Source organism: Phocoena phocoena, chromosome 10 (assembly GCF_963924675.1).
Source record: "Phocoena phocoena chromosome 10, mPhoPho1.1, whole genome shotgun sequence".
Taxonomy (NCBI): Eukaryota; Metazoa; Chordata; class Mammalia; order Artiodactyla; family Phocoenidae; genus Phocoena; species Phocoena phocoena.
In genome coordinates, this window is record NC_089228.1 from 39,608,087 (window position 1) to 39,632,635 (window position 24,549).

General features: G+C 42.4%; 1 protein-coding gene across 1 annotated transcript; it reads right to left on the reverse strand.

Annotated features, from left to right (window-relative positions):
- Positions 1-3,165: 3,165 nt before the first annotated feature.
- ZNF589 (zinc finger protein 589) lies at positions 3,166-23,001 on the reverse strand. The gene is given in 6 exon segments (XM_065885916.1): positions 3,166-3,266; positions 3,269-3,659; positions 3,661-3,698; positions 10,031-10,157; positions 19,661-19,702; positions 22,795-23,001. Coding segments are annotated over 6 exon segments (906 nt in total).
- Between the last annotated feature and the right edge of the window lie 1,548 nt (positions 23,002-24,549).

The window sequence follows — 24,549 nt, forward strand, 5'->3', positions numbered from 1 at the left end:
AAAGCTGTCACTGTTTGCAGATGACATGATACTATACATAGAGAATCCTAAAGATGCTACCAGAAAACTACTAGAGCTAATCAATGAATTTGGTAAAGTAGCAGGATACAAAATTAATGCACAGAAATCTCTTGTATTCCTATATACTAATGATGAAAAATCTGAAAGTGAAATCAAGAAAACACTCCCATTTACCGTTGCAACAAAAAGAATAAAATATCTAGGAATAAACCTACCTAAGAAGACAAAAGACCTGTATGCAGAAAATTATAAGACACTGATGAAAGAAATTAAAGATAATACAAATAGATGGAGAGATATACCATGTTCGTGGATTGGAAGAATCAACATTGTGAAAATGACTATTACCCAAAGCAATCTATAGATTCAATGCAATCCCTATCAAGCTACCACTGGCATTTTTCACAGAACTAGAACAAAAAATTCCACAATTTGTATGGAAACACAAAAGACCCCGAATAGCCAAAGCAATCTTGAGAACGAAAAGCGGAGCTGGAGGAATCAGGCTCCCTGACTTCAGACTATACTACAAAGCTACAGTAATCAAGACAGTATGGTACTGGCACAAAAACAGAAAGATAGATCAATGGAACAGGATAGAAAGCCCAGAGATAAACCCACACACATATGGACACCTTATCTTTGATAAAGGTGGCAGGAATATACAGTGGAGAAAGGACAGCCTCTTCAATAAATGGTGCTGGGAAAACTGGACAGGTACATGTAAAAGTATGAGATTAGATCACTCCCTAACACCATACACAAAAATAAGCTCAAAATGGATTAAAGACCTAAATGTCTTTAACACTCTATGACATAAATCACAGCAAGATCCTTTCTGACCCACCTCCTAGAGAAATGGATATAAAAACAAAAATAAACAAATGGGACCTAATGAAACTTCAAAGCTTTTGCACAGCAAAGGAAACCATAAACCAGACCAAAAGACAACCCTCAGAATTGGAGAAAATATTTGCAATGAAGCAACTGACAAAGGATTAATCTCCAAAATTTACAAGCAGCTCATGCAGCTCAATAACAAAAAAACAAACAACCCAATCCAAAAATGGGCAGAAGACCTAAACAGACATTTCTCCAAAGAAGATATACAGATTGCCAACAAACACATGAAAGAATGCTCAACACCATTAATCATTAGAGAAATGCAAATCAAAACTACAATGAGATATCATCTCACACCAGTCAGAATGGCCATCATCAAAAAATCTACAAACAATAAATGCTGGAGAGGGTGTGGAGAAAAGGGACACTCTTGCACTGCTGGTGGGAATGTGAATTGGTACAGCCACTGTGGAGAACAGTATGGAGGTTCCTTAAAAAACTACAAATAGAACTACCATATGACCCAGCAATCCCACTACTGGGCACATACCCTGAGAAAACCAAAATTCAAAAAGAGTCATGTACCAAAATGTTCATTGCAGCTCTATTTACAATAGCCTGGAGACAGAAACAATCTAAATGCCCATCATGGATGAATGGATAAAGAAGATGTGGCACATATATACAATGGAATATTACTCAGCCATAAAAACAAACGAAATTGAGCTATTTGTAATGAGGTGGACAGACCTAGAGTCTGTCATACAGAGTGAAGTAAGTCAGAAAGAGAAATACAAATACTGTATGCTAACACATATATATGGAATTTAAGGAAAAAAATGTCATGAAGAACCTAGGGGTAAGACAGGAATAAAGACACAGACCTACTGGAGAATGGACTTGAGGATATGGGGAGGGGGAAGGGTGAGCTGTGACAGGGCGAGAGAGAGGCATGGATATATATACACTAACAAACGTAAGGTAGATAGCTAGTGGGAAGCAGCCGCATGGCACAGGGTTATCAGCTCAGTGCTTTGTGACCGCCTGGAGGGGTGGGATAGGGAGGGTGGGAGGGAGGGAGACGCAAGAGGGAAGAGATATGGGAACATATGTATATGTATAACTGATTCACTTTGTTATAAAGCAGAAACTAACACACCATTGTAAAGCAATTATACCCCAATAAAGATGTTAAAAAAAAAAAAAGGATGCATCAAAGGCTAGAGATGTAGACAAAAATAGAACAGGAAAGTGTCACAGAAGTCAATAGAAGGACACAGCTGAAGAAGGAAGTAGGTAGAAGCAAAGACCACTTCTCCAAGAGGACCATCACTTGGTACCTCTGTTCTCAGAGGCTAGACCTCTGCCATCTTCATACTCACAGAGGGTGTAAGGGGTCAGAAGACTGTCCCTGAAGCCCTCGCAGAGCTCTAGCAGGGTGGTAATGGATGGTGGAGAGATTTGACTCCCAGTGTTTCTTATGAGGTCACCTCCAGCTAACACCTTACCCTCACTCCCTGTCAGGCTTCTCCCTGAGCATGTCCTCTGCTCTGTGATAAGGAGTGATGTCCAGCTAAAGCCTCACCCACACTACCTCACAATCAAGGCTTCTCCCTTGACTGTGCCCTCTGATGTGGCTGACAACTGACTTGTTGCTAAAGTCTTACCCTCACTCCTCGCACACCTAAGGCTTTTCTCTGAGTGTGTTCTCTGGTGCCTGATGAGGGCTGACTTATGGCTAAAGCCTTGCCCACATTCCCTGCACACATAAGACTTTTCCCCTGAGTGCACCCTCTGATGCATGCTGAGAGCTGACTTGTGGCTGAAGTCTCGCCCACATACCCTGCAACTCGTGAGGCTTCTCTCCTGTGGGTGTCCTTTGGTGTGTGTTTAGGATTATCTTGTGGCTAACACCCCACCCACACTCCCTGCAAACAAAAGGCTTCTCATCTGAATGTGTCCTGTGGTGTGTGATGAGGTGTGATTTCACCCTAAAGCCTTGGCTACAGTTCCTGCACACATAAGGCTTATCCCCTGTGTGAATCCTCTGGTGCTTAATGAGGTCCGACTTTTCACTAATGCCTCGCCCACACATCATGCAAAGGGCTTCTCCCTTGTGTGTGTGTGACTTGTGGCTAAAAGCTTGCCCACACTTCCCTGCATACATAAAGCTTCTCACCTGTGTGTGTACTCTGGCGGTTGTAGAGGGGTGACATCTATAAAGCCTTGCCCACAACTCCCCACATATATAAGGCTTTTCCCCTGTGTGTCCTCTGATGTCTGTTGAGATGTGACTTCCTGCTAAAGCTTCACCCACACTTTCTGCACAGGAGATATCTCCACTCGTGACAGCCTGTGTCTGGAGAGGTTTGACTTCTGGCTAAAACCTAGTCCACACCTCTAAACCTGACTGCTCCAAATCCTGAGAGTTCTACCCTCTCAGGAATGTTGTCTGCTTCCCCAGAGCTTACCCTCTGGGCTGGACTGAGCTGTACCTTCAACACTTTGTTGCCTCCCTGAGAGCTTACTGGTGGTCCCTGGGGTGCGCTAGAGAAAACCACTTAAGTCCCCTTCTCATTTGTACTCCAAAACAAAGGTGTAGATCCCATTCCTTGATCTTCTGCTTTGGCCCCCCAGTGGCTTTTATCAGAATGTTGTTGCTGCCGCTGCTGGTGGTCATTTGGGCAAGGATCCCCTGGTTGGAGTTGATTTCCTGCACATGAATATGGAATAAGATGACTGCAGAGCTCATGGTGGCTGAGAAATTGCTGACCGTCAAAGGCCAGAGGGCAGAAGGCAAAGGGGCCAGGGATGGACTTCTGGCTTTGAATCTGCTGAAGAAAGTTTTCAGTCAAAGTAGTCAGAGGAAGGGCTCGCTGGGCTTTTCTTCCTTGTCTCATAGTAAGATCTGGCCCATTAATCATTCACAGCCGTTAATGTCTGTCTCTCCAAGACATGCTTCACCAGACCTATATTTCCATTCAACTTCTTTTGACTTTTTATTTGGAAATAATTTCAAATGTACAGAAAAGGTGCAAGAATAAGGACAATACAAAGAACAGCTGTATACCCTTTACCCTAATTACCTACTGCTAACATTTGTATGTTATGTATGTATATGTGTGTATACATATATGTATATATATATTTTTTATTTGAATCATTTGAGAGTAAACTGCATACATCAATGCCCTTTACCCCTAAATACTTCAGTGTGTGTCTCATAAAAGTAGGGATATTCACTTTTTTTTTTTTTTTTTTGCGGTACGCGGGCCTCTCACTGTTGTGGCCTCTCCCGTTGCGGAGCACAGGCTCTGGACGCGCAGGCTCAACGGCCATGGCTCACGGGCCCAGATGCTCCGCGGCATGCGGGATCTTCCCGGATCGGGGCAGGAACCCGTATCCCCTGCATCGGCAGGCGGACTCTCAACCACTGCGCCACCAGGGAAGCCCGGGATATTCACTTTCATAACCACAATACAGTTATCAACTCTGGTAAATTTTTTTTAAAATAAATTTATTTATTTATTTTTGGCTGCGTTGGGTCTTCGTTGCTGCATGTGGGCTTTCTCTAGTTGAGGCAAGTGAGGGCTACTCTTCATTGTGGTGCACAGGCTTCTCATTGCAGTGGCTTCTCTTGTTGTGGAGCACAGGCTCTAGGCGCACAGGCTTCAGTAGTTGTGGCACATGGGCTCAGTAGTTGTGGCTTGTGGGCTCTAGAGCACAGGCTCAGTAGTTGTGGTGCATGGGCTTAGTTGTTCCATGGCATGTGGGATCTTCCCAGACCAAGGATCGAACCTGTGTACCCTCCATTGGCAGGTAGATTCTTAACCACTGTACCATCAGGGAAGTCCTCGGCATTGACTTTTTTTTTTTTTTTTTTTGCGTTACGCGGGCCTCTCACTGTTGTGGCCTCTCCCGTAGCGGACGCGCAGGCTCAGCGGCCATGGCTCACAGGCCCAGCCGCTCCGCGGCATGTGGGATCTTCCCGGACCGGGGCACGAACCCATGTTTCCTGCATCGGCAGGTGGACTCTCAACCACTGCGCCACCAAGGAAGCCCTCGGCATTCACTTTTAAAGGGAGAGATGATGAGATCTGCTGGAGGGCTGCAGTCATGGGTTGGGAGAGAAAGAGGACTTGAGGATGACTTCATGGTCTGAGAAACTGAGTAAGCTGAACTGCTGTTACCTCGACGGGATAGTCTATGGAAGGGGCAGGTGGGGGGGTGGCAGTCATATCAGGAGCTTAGTTCTGGGCATGTGGAGACACTTATGGGACATCCAATAGATGTCAAGCAGGCAGTCTGATATATATGAATGTAGATTTCAGGGGAGGAGTCCAAGCTTGGGAGGATGACACAGACGGCTTGACAAAGGTCTGGGACCCCTCGTGCTCCTCTGTAGGTAAAGGTTTTCCACAGTAGGGGCAGAATGTGAAAGTTGCTTCAACACCTGCCACAGTCTGGACAGGAGATCATGCTTTATGGGGTCACGGTCTGGCCCTCAGACTCACTGGGCTGGAAACTCCATCTTAACTGTGTCCTTCTCAGTTGCCCCGTGAAAACTTCCGCTTGAACTCTGGTAAATTTAACATTTACATAATACTTTAACTATCATATATATTCCAATTTTGTCAATTGATCCAATAATGTCCTTTATAGCATTTTCCCTACAGTACAGGATTTAGTCTACTATCAGATATTACAATTAGTTTTCATGTTTCTTTAGTTTCCTTTAGTGTCTCTTTCGTGAGACTGGCATTTTTGAAGAATAGAGTTCTTTTTTTAGGGAACATTCCTCATGTTCTAGAATATGTATAGAACGTTGCTGACATTTTCCTATGATTAGATTCAGATTATGTACTGTAGTCAGTTTTTACATTTTACATCTTTTACTTGAATCAAAAAAAAACCCCCCAAAACCCACAGCAGAACCTATTATTCTATATATTATTCCAATAAATAATCTTCCAAGTAAGCATCAGAGGCATCTTCAACTTTGTATCTGCACTTACACTAAAATTATCTCCTAAGCCATAACCAGTTACACTGACACACACAGCTACAACCGTTTATTTCCAACAAGAGAGAACAATCCTAGGACCTACATGGGAACGTACTTTGTGACTTTTCCTATGAGAAGAAAGAGTAGATTGATGTAGGAGTCACTCAGTCTAGTGTCTCCAATGCAGAGGCAGCAAAGAATAGTTGAGCAGGGTTAAGTAACTTGTTCACAGTCACAAAGAAAGAAGAAACAAAACAGGGTTTGGGATGTGCTCTTAAATACTATACAAACCACAGATAACTCTGAACTAATCAGCATACAAAGGATTATTTTCTACTAAATCTGTCCTTAAGGGAAAAAAAAAAAAAAGCTTCGAAGCAAATAATGAGACTCCTGCTGCTTTGACTAGGTCTCTGGAGAAAAGAAGCCAGTGAGAATTAAACCCCCTGACATAGAACAATCTGTTTGGGGAAAAACTAACCAAATTTGGCCTATAGACTAAATCTGGGGACAGGAGGTATTCTGGGTTTTGACCACAGTCTAGGGCTACAAAGCCATCCAGATCTCCGGATCAGGAGATTCCCAGACACCCAGTCCAACTGCACTGACTACTCTCAGGACAGAATGAGGGGTGGCTAAGCCATGCTGCTCCAGAGGATCTACTGAGACCAATCTTACTACTCTCAGGACAGAATGAGGGGTGGCTAAGCTGAAGGGCTATGTTCTACTTTGGTAGAAATAGGACTGAATTGATGCCCTGCCATTAGGCCGGAGCGCTGCTAGGATTGCATCGATCTTCCTGTTTGTACTGTTTGTAACTATGGCCCCATCTTAAGTATTCCTAATTGAAAAACAAAGCCTCAGGAAACCGAAACTTAACCAGCCGCTCTCGCTTCTGTAACTATGCTTGCTGAACCCCTTTTGCAACCATCCAACCAATCAGACGGTGACTAGTGTCTTTGTTTAAAAGTTAACCAATCAGTGACTAGTGTCTTTGTTTAAAAGTTAGCCAATCAGTACTCCCCACCCCTGAAGGTCGCGAGCTTGTTTGTACCTGTCTATAAAAGAGCTGTACTAAACTCCATCGGGACCTCTTAGCGTCACTGGCAACGAGTGCGCGGAGGTCCAGGTTCGAAACTGCAATAAATGACCCTTGCCGTTTGGCTTTGACTCTTGTCTCTGGTGGTCTTGTGGAGGGGTCTCGTGACCGTGGGCATTTCAAAGCCATGCTGCTCCAGAGGATCTACTGAGACCAATCTTGCCAGGACCCTCATCCATCCAAAGGAAGTATTCCCTAGAGCCATGAGAGTTCTGCCTTGGGATCAGGAACAGAAGAATGGGATGGGAGCAGGTGACTAAAGCCCATTCCAATCTCTTCCTTCTTTATTCTACATTCCTAATAAATAGAACTCTTTACCTTATTTTAAAAAAACCCAAAAAACCCTGTAATGTTCAGAGTAAAAACCAAGCCCTGAGAGTGGCCCACTGGGTTCCACATTCTTTCACGACCTATCGGCTTTCTGACTCCATCTATACTCCATCCTTCATTCCCTCCAATCTGAGTCACACTGAACTCCCTCCTGATGCCTTGCACTGGCTGGTTCCGATGTCTGGAACACCCTTCTCCCAGATATACTACTGGTGTATTCCAAGAACCCAGAACTGGACCTAACATATAACAGTTAATAAATACTTTTGCATGAATAAGTGATAGGAACAGAGTTAATTAAGAAAGAACTTAAAAGGTTAGGCAGAAGACAGACACGTTCTCAATACTGTCAGAATCAAAGGCTCCTTTTCATAGTCTATGTCTTGTAACATCTCATTTACTGTCTTGCAATGAGATTCATATTTAATAAAATGTCCCCATACACAGAATTTTAAAAAAAGAATGTAATGCCCTAACCAAAATATAAAAGAGAAATAAAAGCAAGTAATTTACAATAAAAAATTATGTATTTCAATATGAATTTCACAGGACTACATTAGGAGACATAATGAAGCAATGAGATGCTTACAGCTACAGGCAGATCACTGTGGACATGACAGTTACAAATGCAGACAGACATGGATGTGCCTTACTGATAACATGTGTATACTATATTGGTGACAGACATAGGTGTGCTGTATGGGTGGTAACTCAAACACTACAACCAGCAATGCCATTGGTCATGTGATGTTTTCATTTTTTTTTTTTCCAGTCGTGCTGCGCAGCTTGCAGGATCTTAGTTCCCTGACCAGGGATTGAACACGGGCCACGGCAGTAAAAGCGCCGAGCCCTAACCAATGGACCACGAGGGAATTCCCATGTGCTTCATGCTGATGAACACTTCTGTTTTTTTTTTCTGGAAATGGCATTTTATCTATCTATCTAGATATCTATCTATCTCTTTATGGCTGCGTTGGGTCTTCACTGCTCCACGTGGGCTTTCTCTACTTGTGGTGAGCGGGCTCTAGGCATGTGGGCACCAGTAGTTGTGGCATGCAGGCTCAGTAGTTGTGGCTTGTAGGCTCTAGAGCGCAGGCTTAGTAGTTGTGGCACACGGGCTTAGTTGCTCCGCAGCATGTGGGATCTTCCCAGACCAGGGATTGAACCTGTGTCCCCTGCATTGGCAGGCGGATTCTTAACCACTGCGCCACCAGGGAAGTCCCTGGTGAACACTTCTTGATAAAGTTCAAAACTATTCTCCCTTGATTTACAATCTACTATGTAAAAACTACTTTAGAATATTATCTAAAACAGATTTATATTCTAGATTCAGAGCATTACAAACAGATCCACGGCCTTGAGAGAAAAACCAGAAGAGGGAGGAAGAACTGATACAGATTTAAGAAACATTTTTAAAAAATGGAATGTGTGGATCTTGTCTGGATCCTGATTCAAATTCTCAAAAAGACTTTTTTGAGATGATCAGGTAAATTTGAACACAGACCAAGTGTCAGATGATACTGAAGCCCTACTGATAATGTGGTTACATATTAAAGAAAAAAGTCCTTATTTATTAGTTACATTGTGATATATTTAGGAGTGGTATGTCACATTATTTGGGATTTGTTTTAAGTAATTCATCAATAAAAGAAAAATATATAGAGAAAAGGAAGGATGAATCAAGTGCAGCAAAACAGTTTGAAATATGAAATGGACCCAACAGGATCCAAAGTTTCCATGTAAAGATTAATTTACTTCCAGATAATTTTAATATAGTTCTCAGAATCAATGAAATGCATGAGCACAGAGACAGAGAAGAAGACCACCAGACGAAACAAGGTAAAAACAAGACCAAATTAGTTTGGCCAGCTGAAAGTAAATTTAAATGGTTGACTCTTCACTGAGACAGATGGAGAAACTAGGTCAGAAGCCAAATGGAGTGAAATGGGGCCAATTCAAACCGAGGAAAACAGTTCATAACAGATCCAAGCAGACAAAAATGAATCAGAACTAATTAATTCATAGCTATGCCAAATACAGAAAATTCTTGAAAAAGCTTCTGACAGAAATTTATGTGCAAGTCTGAAAACAGGACTCTTAAGAATGCAGGAATATCCAGAATAATTTTGTATTTACCATCCTAGACAAATAATCTGTTTCAGGTTTTAAATAAATGAAGAAAAATATGATTACAATATCAAATAACCTATAAAACACAAAACGGACAGATTTAATTACACTATAAGCTTTTTTAACTTCTAGGACACAGGGAGGCCTCTCTTATTACCTTCCTCTCCTTGCTCTCTGTGCTCTGATCACGCCGGCCTGCTTCCTTTCCTATCTCGGGGTCTCAGCACTGGTTGTTCCCCGGCACAGAAGAGTCTCCCACTACATCCACATATCTAACTTCCTTACCTCCTTCAAGCCTTTACTCACACCCATCTCCTCACAGAGGCCTACCCTGATCACCCACCCCTGCCTCTACACCCTGGCACCCTGGATCCCCCTTATTCTGCTCTACTTGTATTTGTATATATTATACATATTTTATCCTCTAACATACATAATTTACTTATATATGCGATTTATTGTATATGTCACTATACTAGAATGACCAAAAAAATGCTTTATTGTTTTATTCAGAGATGTGTTCTAAGAGCTTAGAACATTGGCTGGCTATATGGTCAATAAATATATGAATGGAAAAATTAAGGAAGAGAACATATCCTCACCCAACAGGACTAGATTCCTGAAATTCTCCAGCATCACTTCTTTGTATAGGTTCCTCTGCTCAAGGCTCAGTCTCTTCCACTCTGCCTCAGTGAAAATCACAACCACATCCTCGAATTTCACTGGTCCCTAAATCAACCAACAAATTCATACTCATCAAGTCACCATCAATTTTCACATGGAGAATGGAACTGGCTATCCTGAAGAATCTCGCTACATAAGTAACGGATCTGAGGGTTTGCAGGCTTGGGCATTACTCCACACTTGGTTTGGTGTTATAACATGCAGAAAGCAGGACTAATCTATAAGACACACTCCTTGCCCTAAAACACTTACATTTTAATTGGGAAAATTATTTTTGAATCAATGAGAAAACATTAAAGCAGAGTTCAGGAGTATGAATGTGACAACTTATAATGGATGAAATTCGAATGGAGGGTAGAAGACAAGCTATAGAAGTAAGGAAAGGCAGCACAGAGGCAGGGCTTATACTGGGCATTAAGAAATGATGAAGATTAGAGAAAAAATAAGAGGCAACTCGGACTATAGAGAAAAATGTGAGTGCCTCATGCCAGGTCTAGAATGAGTATTTGTTAACACTGATTAAAATATATTTCTCTGAACAAAAGGAGATAATGCTGAGGCACGCCAAGCTTTATCAAACTGTATTCCTTCAACCTGCTGGTTAATTGCCAAATTATCGGCCGCTCTGAAGGCTTACGCCTAAGAGCATTCATCAGGAGTAGACAGTTGCTGCCTGAACCAGTCATGTGTGTGGGTTCTGAGAGGTGCCTCTATGCGTGGGGTCTGGGTGAGATGGGGAGCGCAGGCAAGGAGGCAAGGTGGGGCACTGTAGTGAATCAGCCTGGTCAAGACCTACTATGGGACTTCCCTGGTGGTGCAGCGGTTAAGAATCCACCTGCCAATGCAGGGGATATGGGTTTGAGCCCTGGTCCGCAAAGATACCACATGCCGTGGAGCAACTAAGCCCTTGCACCACAACGACTGAGCCTGTGCTCGAGAGCCGGTGAGCCACAACTACCAAGCCCGCATGCTGCAACTACTGAAGCCCTCGCGCCTAGAGCCCATGCTCCGCAACAAGAGAAGCCCACGCACCGCAACAAGAGAAGCCCACGCACCGCAACAAAGAGTAGCCCCCACTCACTGCAGCTAGAGAAAGCCCACGGGCAGCAACGAAGACACAACGCAGCGAGGCCTCTCTTATTACCTTATTACCTTACACATACACACACGCACACACACACGCACACTTACACACAGATTTCTCTGCTTGAGAAAAGCGATTTATAAGATCCCTATCACTGTATATATTTTGACATTGCCTTTTGTAAAGCCCTCCAACCTCTCACTCAATGTGTAGGGCAATATTTGAATATATAAAATGGTTGGTAGGGAGGATGGCAAGTAGCGGTTCCTGAGAATGGCATTTCCAGTTAAATGAAGTTTAACCTTAATCTATGGAAAAATTTTTTAAGGAACATATTTACATTTTATGAAACTACATCGCAAGATCATCACTGTAAGAATGATATTACAGTCTTTATTTCAGAGAAAGAACACTGAGGCCCAGAGAACTTCCCCAAATGACAAGAAAACAACAGGACTGGAAAACAGTCCTTCACGGTTCCAGAGCCCTTATTCTCTTCACTGCAAGCTGCTTTTTCTTCCGTCATGCACCAGTTTTCTCTCACCTCTTTATTTCTTCCAAGTCTCAGAAACCTTGCTTCAACTTTCTGCATACTAGAACCATACCACATGCTTTCTCATCAGGTCTCTTCTTATTAGAATAGGTATATTCAGAGACATTTTCTCTCTTTAGTTATGCCTAAAAAGTGGTGTTGCCCTCAAGTCTCATGGTAGTCACCAAATTACTTACTTCTATTGAATTCAAGCATTATTTAATCCATTACCATCTGCTGCAACCTCTGGGTTGTCTGTGTCACTACTGCCTTGCCCTAGATTTTTAACTACCAAGCTCCTTCAGTCTGTGGAATTGAGAGACATGTGTACATCATTCTCAGCTATCTTTGATCACCCTTAATGCCTATTTTCTGACTTGCTTCCTCCTATTCTCAGGTCTATTTCAGTCTTCTATCTAGCCCACCTTCTAAGTGGTTTTTCACACCCTAGGAGTTGGTGATGTATACTCCAGTTCTACAACTAAACTAATTAAGCTTCTGTCACATCAAAGACCACAGTTGGGGGGCTGAGGTGGTGGACTGAGCCACAAGGTTACAAGCCAGAGCTTCTAGGCAGTCTTGCTTCAGAGCTAGATTCTAAAATAGATTTAAAATCCAATACACAGAAGTGGCAAAAGGAGTAAAGAATAATAATGATGCTGAATTGAGAGTGGGAAACTAGGTATAAATACAGAAATCACTGGGTGTGTGGGTTTGGGGAGGGATGTCAAATACACACCCTGACAGCCCAGGCAGTCAGGCTTTGTATAGTGTAGGAGGGAAGACATATGTCTAGACAACAAGCTGGGACCCACAATTAGGCAGCCAAGACCTATGGGGGGAATGGCGTGGGGGCCCTCTCAAGCTTTCCATGACCAGCTTCTTCTGGCATATTCTGGCCCTCATATTCTTAATAATCTTTCCCCTATTCTTCTTACATCAGGTCTCACACTTTCTCTTGCTCACACCTTGTGTCTTTCATGTTCCAGCAACTTCTCCATTTCTTTCTTGCTTTCTCTTCCCCCTCTACTTCCCTCACTTAAGCATAAGACTGGCTCAGCTAGAAGGAAAGCCAGAATTTTTGCACAATGGATGTGTTAAGAACCCAACCTGCAGAACCAAATGCCACAAATCCAAATCCCAGCTCCATTACTTTATAAAATATGTAACCTTGGGTAACTTACATAACCTCTCTGTCTTAGTTTCTACATCTATAAAATGGGTTTGATAATGACATCTACTTTCAGGGTTGTTGGATTAAATGAATTAATAAGTGCTTAGATCAATGCCTGACATGAAGTAAATATTTGTTATTACTATTTATTATAATTAAGCAATATAATGTTTTATATTTAAGTGAGAACTGACTTTAAAGATAAATAATTTTTGGTTTTCAAAAAGTAATCAAACACTCCAGCCAAGGCAATAAGGCAAGAAAAGGAAATAAGAGCATAGACATTTGGTAAGGAAGAAACAGAACTGTCCCTATTTGCAGATAACATGGTTGTCTATGTAGAAAATCCAAAATAATCTACAAAATAGATCACAGAATTAATAAATGAGTCCATGAGGGCCACAAGATACAAGATGACCACACGAAAGTCAATCACATTCCTATATACTAGCAATGACCACATGGAAACAAATTAAAAACATAATGCCATTTGCAATCACTTCAAAAAAATGAGATAGCTAAAACATAAATCTAACAAAATTTGTACAGTCTTTATGGTGATGAAAGAAAGCAAAGATCTAACTAAGTGGAGAGACACACCATGTTCATGGTTTGCGAGACTTGACACAGTGAAGATGTCAATTCTCCCCAAAATCATCTATAGATTTAAAACAATTCCTATCAAAATCTCAAGATTTTTTGTAGATACAGACAAGCTTATTCTACAGTTTATATGATAAGGCAAAGGAAGCAGAAGAACAAAGTGAGAGAGTCACTATACCTGATATTAAAATTATTACTTACTATTTGGTCACTACAATAACCAAAACAGCATAATATTGGTGGAAGAATAGACACAAATCAATGAAAGAGTACTGAGAACCCAGAAAGAAGCCAACATGAGTACATCAAATTGATTTTTGATGAAGGTGCAAAAGCAATTCAATAGAGGAAGAAGAATCTTTTCAACAAATTGTGCTGGAACAACTGGACATCCATGGGTTAAAAAAATTAACATCAACCTAAAGTCTCATACTTTATTCAAAAAATTATTCAAAATGGGTATTAGATTTAAATGTAAAACTATAAAACTTTTAGAAGAAAATATAAGAGAACACCTTCAAGACCTAGGGCTAGGCAGAGTTCTTAGTCATGACACCAAAACCATGATCCATAAAGAAAAAATAAACTGGACTTCATCAAAATTAAAACTTTTGTACCACAAAAGACTTCCACACCTCTTCCAGAAAACAGAAGCAGGGGGAGCCCTTCCTAACTCATCTATGAGGCCAGCATTACCCTAATACCAGAAAAGACATTAGAATACCCCAAACCAGACAAAGACATTAGAAAGGAAAACCACAGATCAGTATATCTCATGAATACAGACACAAAAAACCCCAACAAAATACAAGCAAATCAAACCCAAAAATGTATAAGAAGAACTATACACCACAACCAGGGTGGACTTATTATAGGTTTGCAAAGCTGGTTCAACACTTGAAAAGCAATCAATGTAACTCACCTTAAAAACAGGCTAAAGAAACAAAATCAGGGACTTACCTGGCGGTCCAGCGGTTAAGACTCTGCGCTTCCACTGCAGGAGGCACGGGTTCGATCTCTGGTCAAGGAACTAAGATCCCACATGCTGTGTGGTGCAGCCAAAGGAAAAAAAAAAAAAAACAGGAGGGTTTGGCTGGTGAAGCAAGGATTTTTTTTAGAGGGGTGAAACTATTCTGCATAATACTGTAATGGTGGATATGTGGCACTATGCACTTACCAAAACCTCAGAACCTTACAGCACAAAGTATAAACCTTAATGTGTGTAAATTTAAAAAATTCACTTAGGAGGTCAGGGGATCCCAGGATGGAATGAAGAATGTGAAAAAAATGTATTACAAATATATGAAATAACCTCCCTAAAGGTGGTGGAGAAAAAAGGAGCTAATCTAAGTAGCTTACTTCGGAAATGAGTGGCGTCTGTAGACAAAAGGAACTATATATAAGTAAGTACTATATGCTAATTGATAAAGCTGTTTTCCACAGGGGCACAGGTAAACAATTCTGAAGTCACTATACTTATTAACTGGAATTGAAAAATTAAGTGAGTGGATGGTGAATAGTGGAAGTCAGGTTTCTCACTGTTGGTGGGAGGTTATAAATAAGCAAGGTGAGGAGGCTAGAATGATCCATGTGGTAATGGATTTGAGCTGGAGGCATCAGAACAAACTCATCTTTAGCTTAATATAATTACATAAAGAAATATTTATAAACGAGTATATACAGAGATTAGTATACACAATCACATTTCTTTTCTCTGTCAGCCGAGAGGGCCTGGAAGCAATGACACTCCAGTAGCAAAGGGCACACCTAGCATACAGATCTTGGTTTCTAATATCATTCTCCAATGAAAGGAGCAACGGCTGATCTGAGGACTGGAGCAGGACATAAACAAAATGAGCCTGGAGCATACTGTAGAGCCAGAAAGTAAGGAAGTACTTAAAAAAGGCAAAAAACCACAATAATGGGAGTACGTCAAAGGGACACAAGAACCAACTAAAGAGCTCCTGAAACAATATGAGCAACAAAATAAAGTGATACTGGGTTATAACCCAAAGTATAAAATACATAGCCACGACTCATACTGATATAAATAAATGAATAAATCAAATAAATAAATAAATGGAGGAGAATAGACAAATTTCCCATGCAGAACAATTCCAAACAATTTATGTAGTTACTCGACCCTCCAAGAGGTTGACTGTACCCACACTTCAAGTGGGCTCTGCATAGTGACTTCTTTCCAGAGTATAAGTTATGGGGAAGGCAGGGTAGTAACTTTACAGTGTAGAAACCTGACAACCCTCCTTCTGCCAAATGATCAAGGTTAACATTAACAGTGGTAAGGAATGCTGATACTATCTACCATTGGCGTGATGTGATAAGAAAAGTATTTCACCTCTGTGGTGTTCCTCCCAGAAAACTGTATCTCAGTCTAATCAGAAAAAACATCAAGTCTCACCCATACCTGATTTCAATGATAAATAGATGAGAATTTGGACTTGGAGTATGCTGGAATGGGTTAAAACTTTTGGGGCTGTTGGATTGGGGTAAATGTATTTTGCATGCTAGAAGGATGTGAATGGGGGGACGAGGATGGAATGTTATGGACTGAACTGCATCCCCCCAAAATTCATAGGTTGAAATCTAACCCTCAATGTGACTCCATTTGAAGACACGGCCTTTCGGGAGATAGTTAAAGTTAAATTACATCATAAAGTTATGGTGTCCTTATAAACAGAGGAAGAGACGCCAGGAATGTGCATGTGAACAGAGGAAAGGCCATGTGAGGACACACAGTGAGAAGGCAGCCATCTGCAAGCCAGGAAGAAAGTTCTCACTAGAAACCAACCCTGCTGGCACCTTAATCTTGGACTTCCAGCCTCCAAAACTATGAGAAAATAAATGTCTGTTGTTTAAGTCACCCAATCTGTGATATTCAGGTATGACAGCTGAAGAATACTAAAACAGTATCTCTTACTCAAAGTGACGCCTAAAATAATGAGGATTTGTACCCACTTTCTCTGGTTACAGGAACGCTGGATGTTTATTTTTGTAATAATAGATGTCCCAAATGTAAAAAAAAAAAAAAAATTGGACAAATCCCAATTAAGGGACAATCTATAAAATACCTGACCTAAACACCTCCTTGGAGACATGACAACCAATGTAGTACGATAGCCTGAATGGGATATTGGAACAGAAAGAGGACATTAGGTAAAAACTAAGGAAATCTGAATAAAGTATGGACTTAGTTAATAATAACATAAAAATTGGTTTATTAATTGTGACAAGAATACCATACTAATGTAAGATGTTAATAACAGAGAAAACTAGATGTGGGATATATGGGAATTCTTTTTATATACTATCCTTGCAATTTTTCTGTAAATCTGAAACTATTTTAAAATTAAATTTTTATTTTAAAAAAACCTTAAAAAATAGTGTCATTCCAATACACTAACATCAAAACAAAACATGAAATACTGAGAGATAAATTTAACAAAATATGTGCTGGACATGTACATCAAAAACTGTTAAGATTCCTAAGATAAAGATCTGTATAAGTGAAGATATACTGTGTTGATGGACCAGAAGACTCAATAATGTTAAGATGTTAGTTCTCCCCCATACTGATGTAAAAATTCAAAGCCATTCTAATCAAAATCTCATTGTAGGGCTTCCCTGGTGGCACAGTGGTTAAGAATCCGCCTGCCAATGCAGGGCACATGGGTTCGAGCCCTGGTCTGGGAAGATCCCACATGCCGTGGAGCAACTAAGCCCATGTGCCACAACTACTGAGCCTGCACTCTAGAGCCTGCGGGCCACAACTACTGAGCCCACGTGCCACAACTACTGAAGCCCGCGTGCCTAGAGCCCGTGCTCTGCAACAAGGGAAGACACCGCAATGAGAAGCCTGCACACCGCAACAAAGAGTAGCCCCTACTCGTCGCAACTAGAGAAAGCCCGCGCACAGCAACCAAGACCCAACGCAGCCAAAAATAAATAAATAAATTTATATTAAAAAATAATCTCACTGGGGGCTTCCCCGGTGGCGCAGTGGTTGGGAATCTGCCTGCCAGTGCAGGGGACGCGGATTCGTGCCCCGGTCTGGGAGGATCCCACATGCCGCGAAGCGGCTGGGCCTGTGAGCCATGGCCGCTGGGCCTGTGCGTCCAGAGCCTGTGCTCAGCAGCAGGAGAGGCCACAACAGTGAGAGGCCCGCGTACCGCAAAAAATAATAATAATAATAAATCTCACTGTAGAAACTGATAAGCTGATTCTAATATTTAAATGAAAATGCAAAGGACCTAGATTATACAAAGCAATCTCAATAAAGTGTTGGGGAGGCAGTAGAAATAAGGCAGTTACTTCCCTGTTAGAAAGTGATTTGCTCCCAAGTCACTCTCATCTCTGACAATCAAGGTTGGTATCTGTGGTCCTGGGGCCTGGAAACTGACCATCGCTAATGCAAAATTCCCTGAGGAAAATACCAATGATGTAGCTGCTATGTTTTCTGTCCTGTATCCTTTCACGAAGCTACCTAGACTTAATGCAGAGTTAAAATGCATTGTGTACCATTAATTTGATTGTCAATCCAAAACCTAAGGCCATTCTTTGCGGCTGTGCATTGTTTTAACAGCTACAGGCTAACACTTAGTCATGTCTTTCCCTGAACTATTTTGTTTTAACTGTCTTCATCATAATTACCAGGTGTCATTATTTCCTATTTCTATGCATTATTTCCCAAAGACTACTGGCTCTTTGAGAATAAGGACAGTGTACTTACATTCTGTTTGGCTAGTTCACAGAATTTTACACAGTCCTGTACCCAAGAATTAGTAAATTACACTTTTGGTGTAGAAAATAAGATGGGATCAGGGGAGCAAGGGTGGGATGAAGCATCAGAACAAGAAGGTGAATTCTCCATGTTCTTTTATTATTGAATAGTTTTCTAGGACGAAAAAAAGTCAAGAAGGCCTCACAGAAAACTCATGGCTTTGAGAGTCAGAGCAATCTGAGTTCAATTTAGGTGTTCATGTGTGATTATAAGAAAGTCACGAAATCCCTCTGAACCAGACGTCTCCCAAAGGGGGACTCTCTTTACCTCATAAAGTTGTTTTAAGGATAAACACAGGACTGAAATTACAGATGAAACAGTACCATGTCTTAAATTTGCTTTAAAATAATCCAGTAAGGTTGGAGATGAAACAAAACTGGCCATGAGGGCTTCCCTGGTGGCACAGTGGTTGAGGGTCTGCCTGCCCACGCAGGGGACGCGGGTTTGTGCCCCGGTCTGGGAGGATCCTGCATGCCGCGGAGCGGCTAGGCCCGTGAGCCATGGCCGCTGAGCCTGCGCGTCCGGAGCCTGTGCTCCGCAACGGGAGAGGCCGCAGCGGTGGGAGGCCCGCGTACCACAAAAAAATAAATAAATAAATAAATAAAAATAAAACTGGCCATGAGTTGATAGTTACTGAAGTAAGTTGATGGATACATGAGGGTTCATTAACTCTTTTCTTCTACTTTTAGATATGCTTGAAAATTTCAGTAATAGTTAAAAAGAAGTCCAGTGTATAAGACTAGACTATGAGATACTATTAAGGTAATATAATTATTTGTGTGAACTCTGATGAAGGGAACTTTAATAGTGCATTTTAGGACTTTAATAACCCCACGTTTTTATTAAAAGTTACCCTTTGGGCTTCCCTGGTGGCGCAGTGGTTGAGAGTCTGCCTGCCAACGCAGGGGACACGGGTTCGTGCCCCGGTCCAGGAAGATCCCACATGCTGCGGAGCGGCTGGGCCCATGAGCCGTGGCCGGTGAGCCTGCGCATCCGGAGCCTGTGCTCTGCAACGGGAGAGGCCACAACAGTGAGAGGCCCGCGTACCACCAAAAAAAAAAAACTAAAACAAAACAAAACAAAAAAGTTACCCTTATGTTTTAGAATGCCCTAAATTCTTCATATTAAATTTAGTTATGATTTTCTATAAGCTCAAAAAGTTAAAAAAAAAACTAAATGCAGAAATCATTTTAAAGTGCCTAGCACAACGGCAAACACAGGCGTGAATGCTGATCTGATGAACGTTGATGGCCACCTCAGTGTTCATCTCTGCCTCCCTCCCCAAGAAAGAGAGATGCGCTGAATCTCTGAGAAATAAGCTAGCATTTCAGAGAAGAGAAAGGTGGCCCCAACTCACCAGATATCTAGGCTTCTCCTCTTTACCAAGTCTGGCAGAGTCCTTAAAAGACAGAACTGGGGGAAGAAACAGCAGCCTTGAGAACCCAGACCTATCAGGTTTATTCCTGAGAACCCTTCTGAGTCTCAGCTGTGGCCACTTGTGCCTTCTCACCTGAATCAGAAGTCTCAGCCCCTCCTTATCCCATCCAGGACCTCAGCTCCTCTCACCTCTCACCTTAACACCTGAGTTAACCTCTACGGTCTACACCCCTTCCCTGTTTACTTATGTTTTTAAAGAAATACTGATCTTAATTAAATATAATAAGGTAAATTCTAAGTACCCATCATCTTTCCACCCTAAAAATCAGCAAAACTGTTCCGACAAGGCATAGTTTTTTTCCCCATACTTGTTACATGGCTCCAGTTACCCGCCCCCCAGAAAAAATGTTTATGAAAATTTTAAACACAGAAATATAAATGTGATTTAAGAAAAATGAATTTTTAAAATTTCAACGTTTTTCCTTACTTTATATACAAGAGCACTAGTAAAGAGTAGAAGGTATTAAAGACCACTACAACAGCATTTCTAAAATACAGCTTGCCTTACTCCCCTTAAAAACAAATTACCTTGGTGGCACAGTGGTTAAGAATCCACCTGCCAATGCAGGGGACACGGGTTCAAGCTCTGGTCTGGGAAGATCCCACATGCCATGGAGCAACTAAGCCTGTGCGCCACAACTACTGAGCCTGTGCTCTAGAGCCCGTGAGCCACAACTACTGACCCTGTGTGCCACAACTACTGAGTCTGCGTGCCACAACTACTGAAGCCCACATGCCTAGAGCCTGTGCTCTGCAGCAAGCAAAGCCACTTCAATGAGAAGCCCGTGCACCACTATGAAGAGTAGCCCCTGCTCGCTGAAGAGTAGCCCCCACTCGCCGCAACTAGAGAAAGCCTGCAGACAGCAACAAAGACCCAACGCAGCCAAAATAAATAAATAAATTTATTTATTAAAAAAAAAACAAATTACCATGGAATTTTAAAAGGCAAGGCTTTAACATCTTGGATGCCTGAAACTAACACAACATTGTAAACCAACTATACTCAAATAAAAAAGAAAAAAAAAAAACACCACCACCACACACACACACGAAACCATCTTGGGTGGAAGCTTAAGCTTTCCCTGCCATCTCTTCAATGAGAGGAAATAAAAAGAACATGTTTCTGATCCCTGCGGAAGGCATCACTAAAGGAGGGTCTTAGCAGTAGCCCTAAGCTTCCTCCTTGACACCCCTCACATCAGTGAGAAAGAGGGAGATACTGATAAGGCATACCTGTCTACAAGACATATGGAAGCTTATAATTTGACCCACTCCTTCTTGGGCTCCTCAGAGGGTTACAGTGTGGTTAGTTGGAGGGATTTAGCCAAGGGTGGCCTTGTCCTCGGTATTGGGGGAAAAAAAAAGGTCCTCAAAGTGATGATGACGTCAGCTCTGTTGAAATAATCACCATCTTGGGAAACACTCTAAATGGACCCCAAGAGCAACCCTGGCTTCTGTACTAAGCTGAGGAGAATGTGTCAGATGATTCAAGAGAGACATTTACACAATACAGCCTCCTACATGTCTTAGAAAACCATCATTCTGTCCCGTAAAATGTCCCAAATCTACACATTCATCCAGAACTGCACATCCCTGTGAAAAATGAAGCAGTTTAAAATTCAAAATAAAATTATAGTGTTGTTTGATAAGGATCTTGGGCAATTTGTCAAGTCACAACCATAGTTAGCACTGTGGTTTGAGTGATTTAGCTACTGTTTTTCTGACATGGCCTTCCTATAAGCAACGAGGTTCCTGAAGATAAATGCAAAAGAGGAAAAAAAAAATCCAGTAATTATTGCAAGTTCTAAAGTTTTAGAAGAAAAAAATGAGTACCACATTTGACCACTCCCAGTGGCTAGATCTGAGCAGCACACAAGGAGGTGGCTCCTCAGTCTGCTCAGAGCCTCCCCCTGCCAGAGACAGGGTGGCTCTGATCCCACTAAGCCGGTGGGAAAACTGAGGTACACAGAGTAGCCTCACACAGCTAAGTTGAGCCTCACACAGTTGAGGATCCCTCAACTGACTCTTAGGTGTCATCCTCTCTCCCCATCATGAGACCACTGAGCGGCAAGAGGTGTTGGATGACAGGCACAGTCCAGGACTTCACCAGCAGGTGCCTCTGTCCATGTTGGACACTCTGCACAGCATTCAAGGAAGTCAAAGATCCTTTCTAGCTCAGTGTACTACAAAATATCTTTGCCATTCGTTACAACAGGGAAAATCATTCTCCTTTTAAAGTTCAACTTGGTGGTTACTGTCTCTACTTTCTTCAATTTTACTGTCCTTCAATTGAACTGGACCTGACACATTGGGCAGAGGTAGAGCCCATTCTCAAAGAGTGGACAGAAGGAGACAGAGAAGCCCCTACCACAGGACAAAGAGCTAAGTGCTGGACCAGGGGTTGGCAAACTATGCACAGAACAAATCTGGTCTACTGCCTGTTTTTATACCATTCATGAGCTAAGAAAAGTGTTTATATTTTTAAACAGTTGAAAAAGTAAAAAACAGAATATTATCACATGGCACATGAAAATCATATGTAATTCACATTTCAAGGTCCACAAATAAAGTTTTATTGGAACATAGCAATGTCCATTCATTTACCTATTTGGCTGCTTTTATACAACAGCAGAGTTGAGTAGTTGCTACAGAAACCATGAAGCCCACAAGGCCTAAAATATTTACCATCTGGCCCTTTACATAAAAAGTTTGCCAAGCCCTATTCTAGACTGCACTTGTTTGTTATATCCAAAGTTATTTGCTTTGGACTCTGGTCTTCTCCCCTGAGGTCTCTGCCATTATTGAAGCAATTTGACTTTTGGCATTCAGATGGCAGGCAGTTGTCAGAAATGACAGCTGTGCATCTTCAGGTCCTGTTTTCCTTTTTTTTGATTCCATGTTTCACTGCCTGCACAACCCACCTTCAGTTTACCAGCTAGTCAGTTGTTGGTTTGGAGGCCAATTAGCTTGAAGCCCCTATGGGCCCATTCCAACATGGACTCTGGTTGATCTCCAGCTCTTCAGGACTGCTGAGAAGGGCTTGCCAATTCATACCCTGGTTTTTTCCAAGGCCTGGTACATGGCCTTCCTATAAGCAACCAGGTTCCTGAAGGTGGCCAGGTTAAAGTACTGGCTGAGCAGTCTCAGGGCCACCTGCTTGCTCAGAGACACCTCAGAGAACTCACCATCACCAAAACACTGGACCCATCTCAAGCCAGAAATGACCTGGTGCTTGAAGGCAGCCTTCCAGAACACCACCATGACAAGCCACCAGGGAAAACCCTTGCATTTTCCCAGATGAAGACCTGTCCTGATCCCTCACTGCCCTTAAGTCTCTGTCCTCTGCAACTTCCTTCAGGGTCTCTAAGCTCTCCTATGGGATATCCTGGGCACAGGGAATTGCTTCTTTGGGGTGCCACATCTTCCATTAGGTCTGGGGTATGGTAGGGGCTAGCAGGGGACTACCATACCAGGCCTGCCCTAGGTACTGCCCATTGCCTCAAGGACTTGGTAGTTGAATACTGACAGGAAAGACATCCACAGGACTCATATCTGCCAGACTTGAGCGGGGCACTGGGGAGGAACTATGCCTCTCCCAGTTGGAGACACAGTCACCATTTCAGGTTTGACAGCTAGGCTTTCAGATGGAATCCTGGTTCCACAAAAGAGTTTTGGCATCACTGGAGTGTCAGAGCCAATCCCATCTTCCCCTTCAATACCTCAGTGCCCATCCGCTCCTGCCTATAACTTAAGAGGTCTAGACACCTCCCTCTTAGACAGTCATGAACTTGATCTGCAGCCGCCACTGGTCTCTGGGGTGCCAGTGGTCTCTAGGACTAGGGCAAGGGAGCATCTTTGGCAATGGAGTACCGGTTTCTATAGGCCCTATGGGTGATGTGGAACTCTTTTCTTCCCACTGGTATTCTCCCCTCTGCTGAACTGTGTAGTGTCTCTTTTCACTGACTCCTTAAGTCCAGGGGTTCAACTCTGGCCACTTCGAAAGAGTACAGTTTGGCCCTGCTGAGAACTTGGCTCAAGCACAGCTTCCCAGCCAGGTGCTAGGCATTCAATGCCTTGGCTTCCAAACTTCTCTGGCACTGATACCAAAATTACATTTACTTGGATCCCTCCTGTATCAGGGGTCCCCAAGATCACCCCCCCATTCACTCACTAGAAGGACTCTAAGGATTCAACACAGTTGTAGTCACAGTTAGGGCTTATAACAGCAAAAAGATACGCAACAGGATCAGCAAGGGAAAATGACACAGGCAGAGTCTGGAGAAATCCATGCACATGCTTCCTCATGCTCTCTCCCTCCCATAAGGGGACAAAGTGAGTTTCCAACAGTGAAAAATTCAGTAACGTATGTGCAGTGTTTCTACTCAGGGGAGGCCACTAAAGCCTCAGGTGCCCAAGGTTTTTATTGGGGTTAAGTCATGTAGGCACCCTCTGCTGAGAAGCTATAAAAATTCCAGACTCCCAGAAGGAAGGCAGGTGTCAAAGTACAGTGAACTATACCTGTTAGTTAGGGAATAGGTCAAGTGCCAAGTTCCCAGATGCCAGCAAAGGGCCAACCTTGCAAGCAGGCCTTCTAAATATAGCAGCCTCAATCCTACACTGTTAAATCTTTCCACACATTCTCTTAACCCTTGTACCACCTGCTGGACACAGCTCGCTGACTCACCTGTTAGTCTATCAAGGGAAGCTCTGAGCATCACCACACAGGCTGTAGCTATGTAGCCCACAGGCTGCTGCTTTGGCTACAAAGAAGTATCACGGGCCTGATCAGAGAGGGGGAGCCACCTCCTC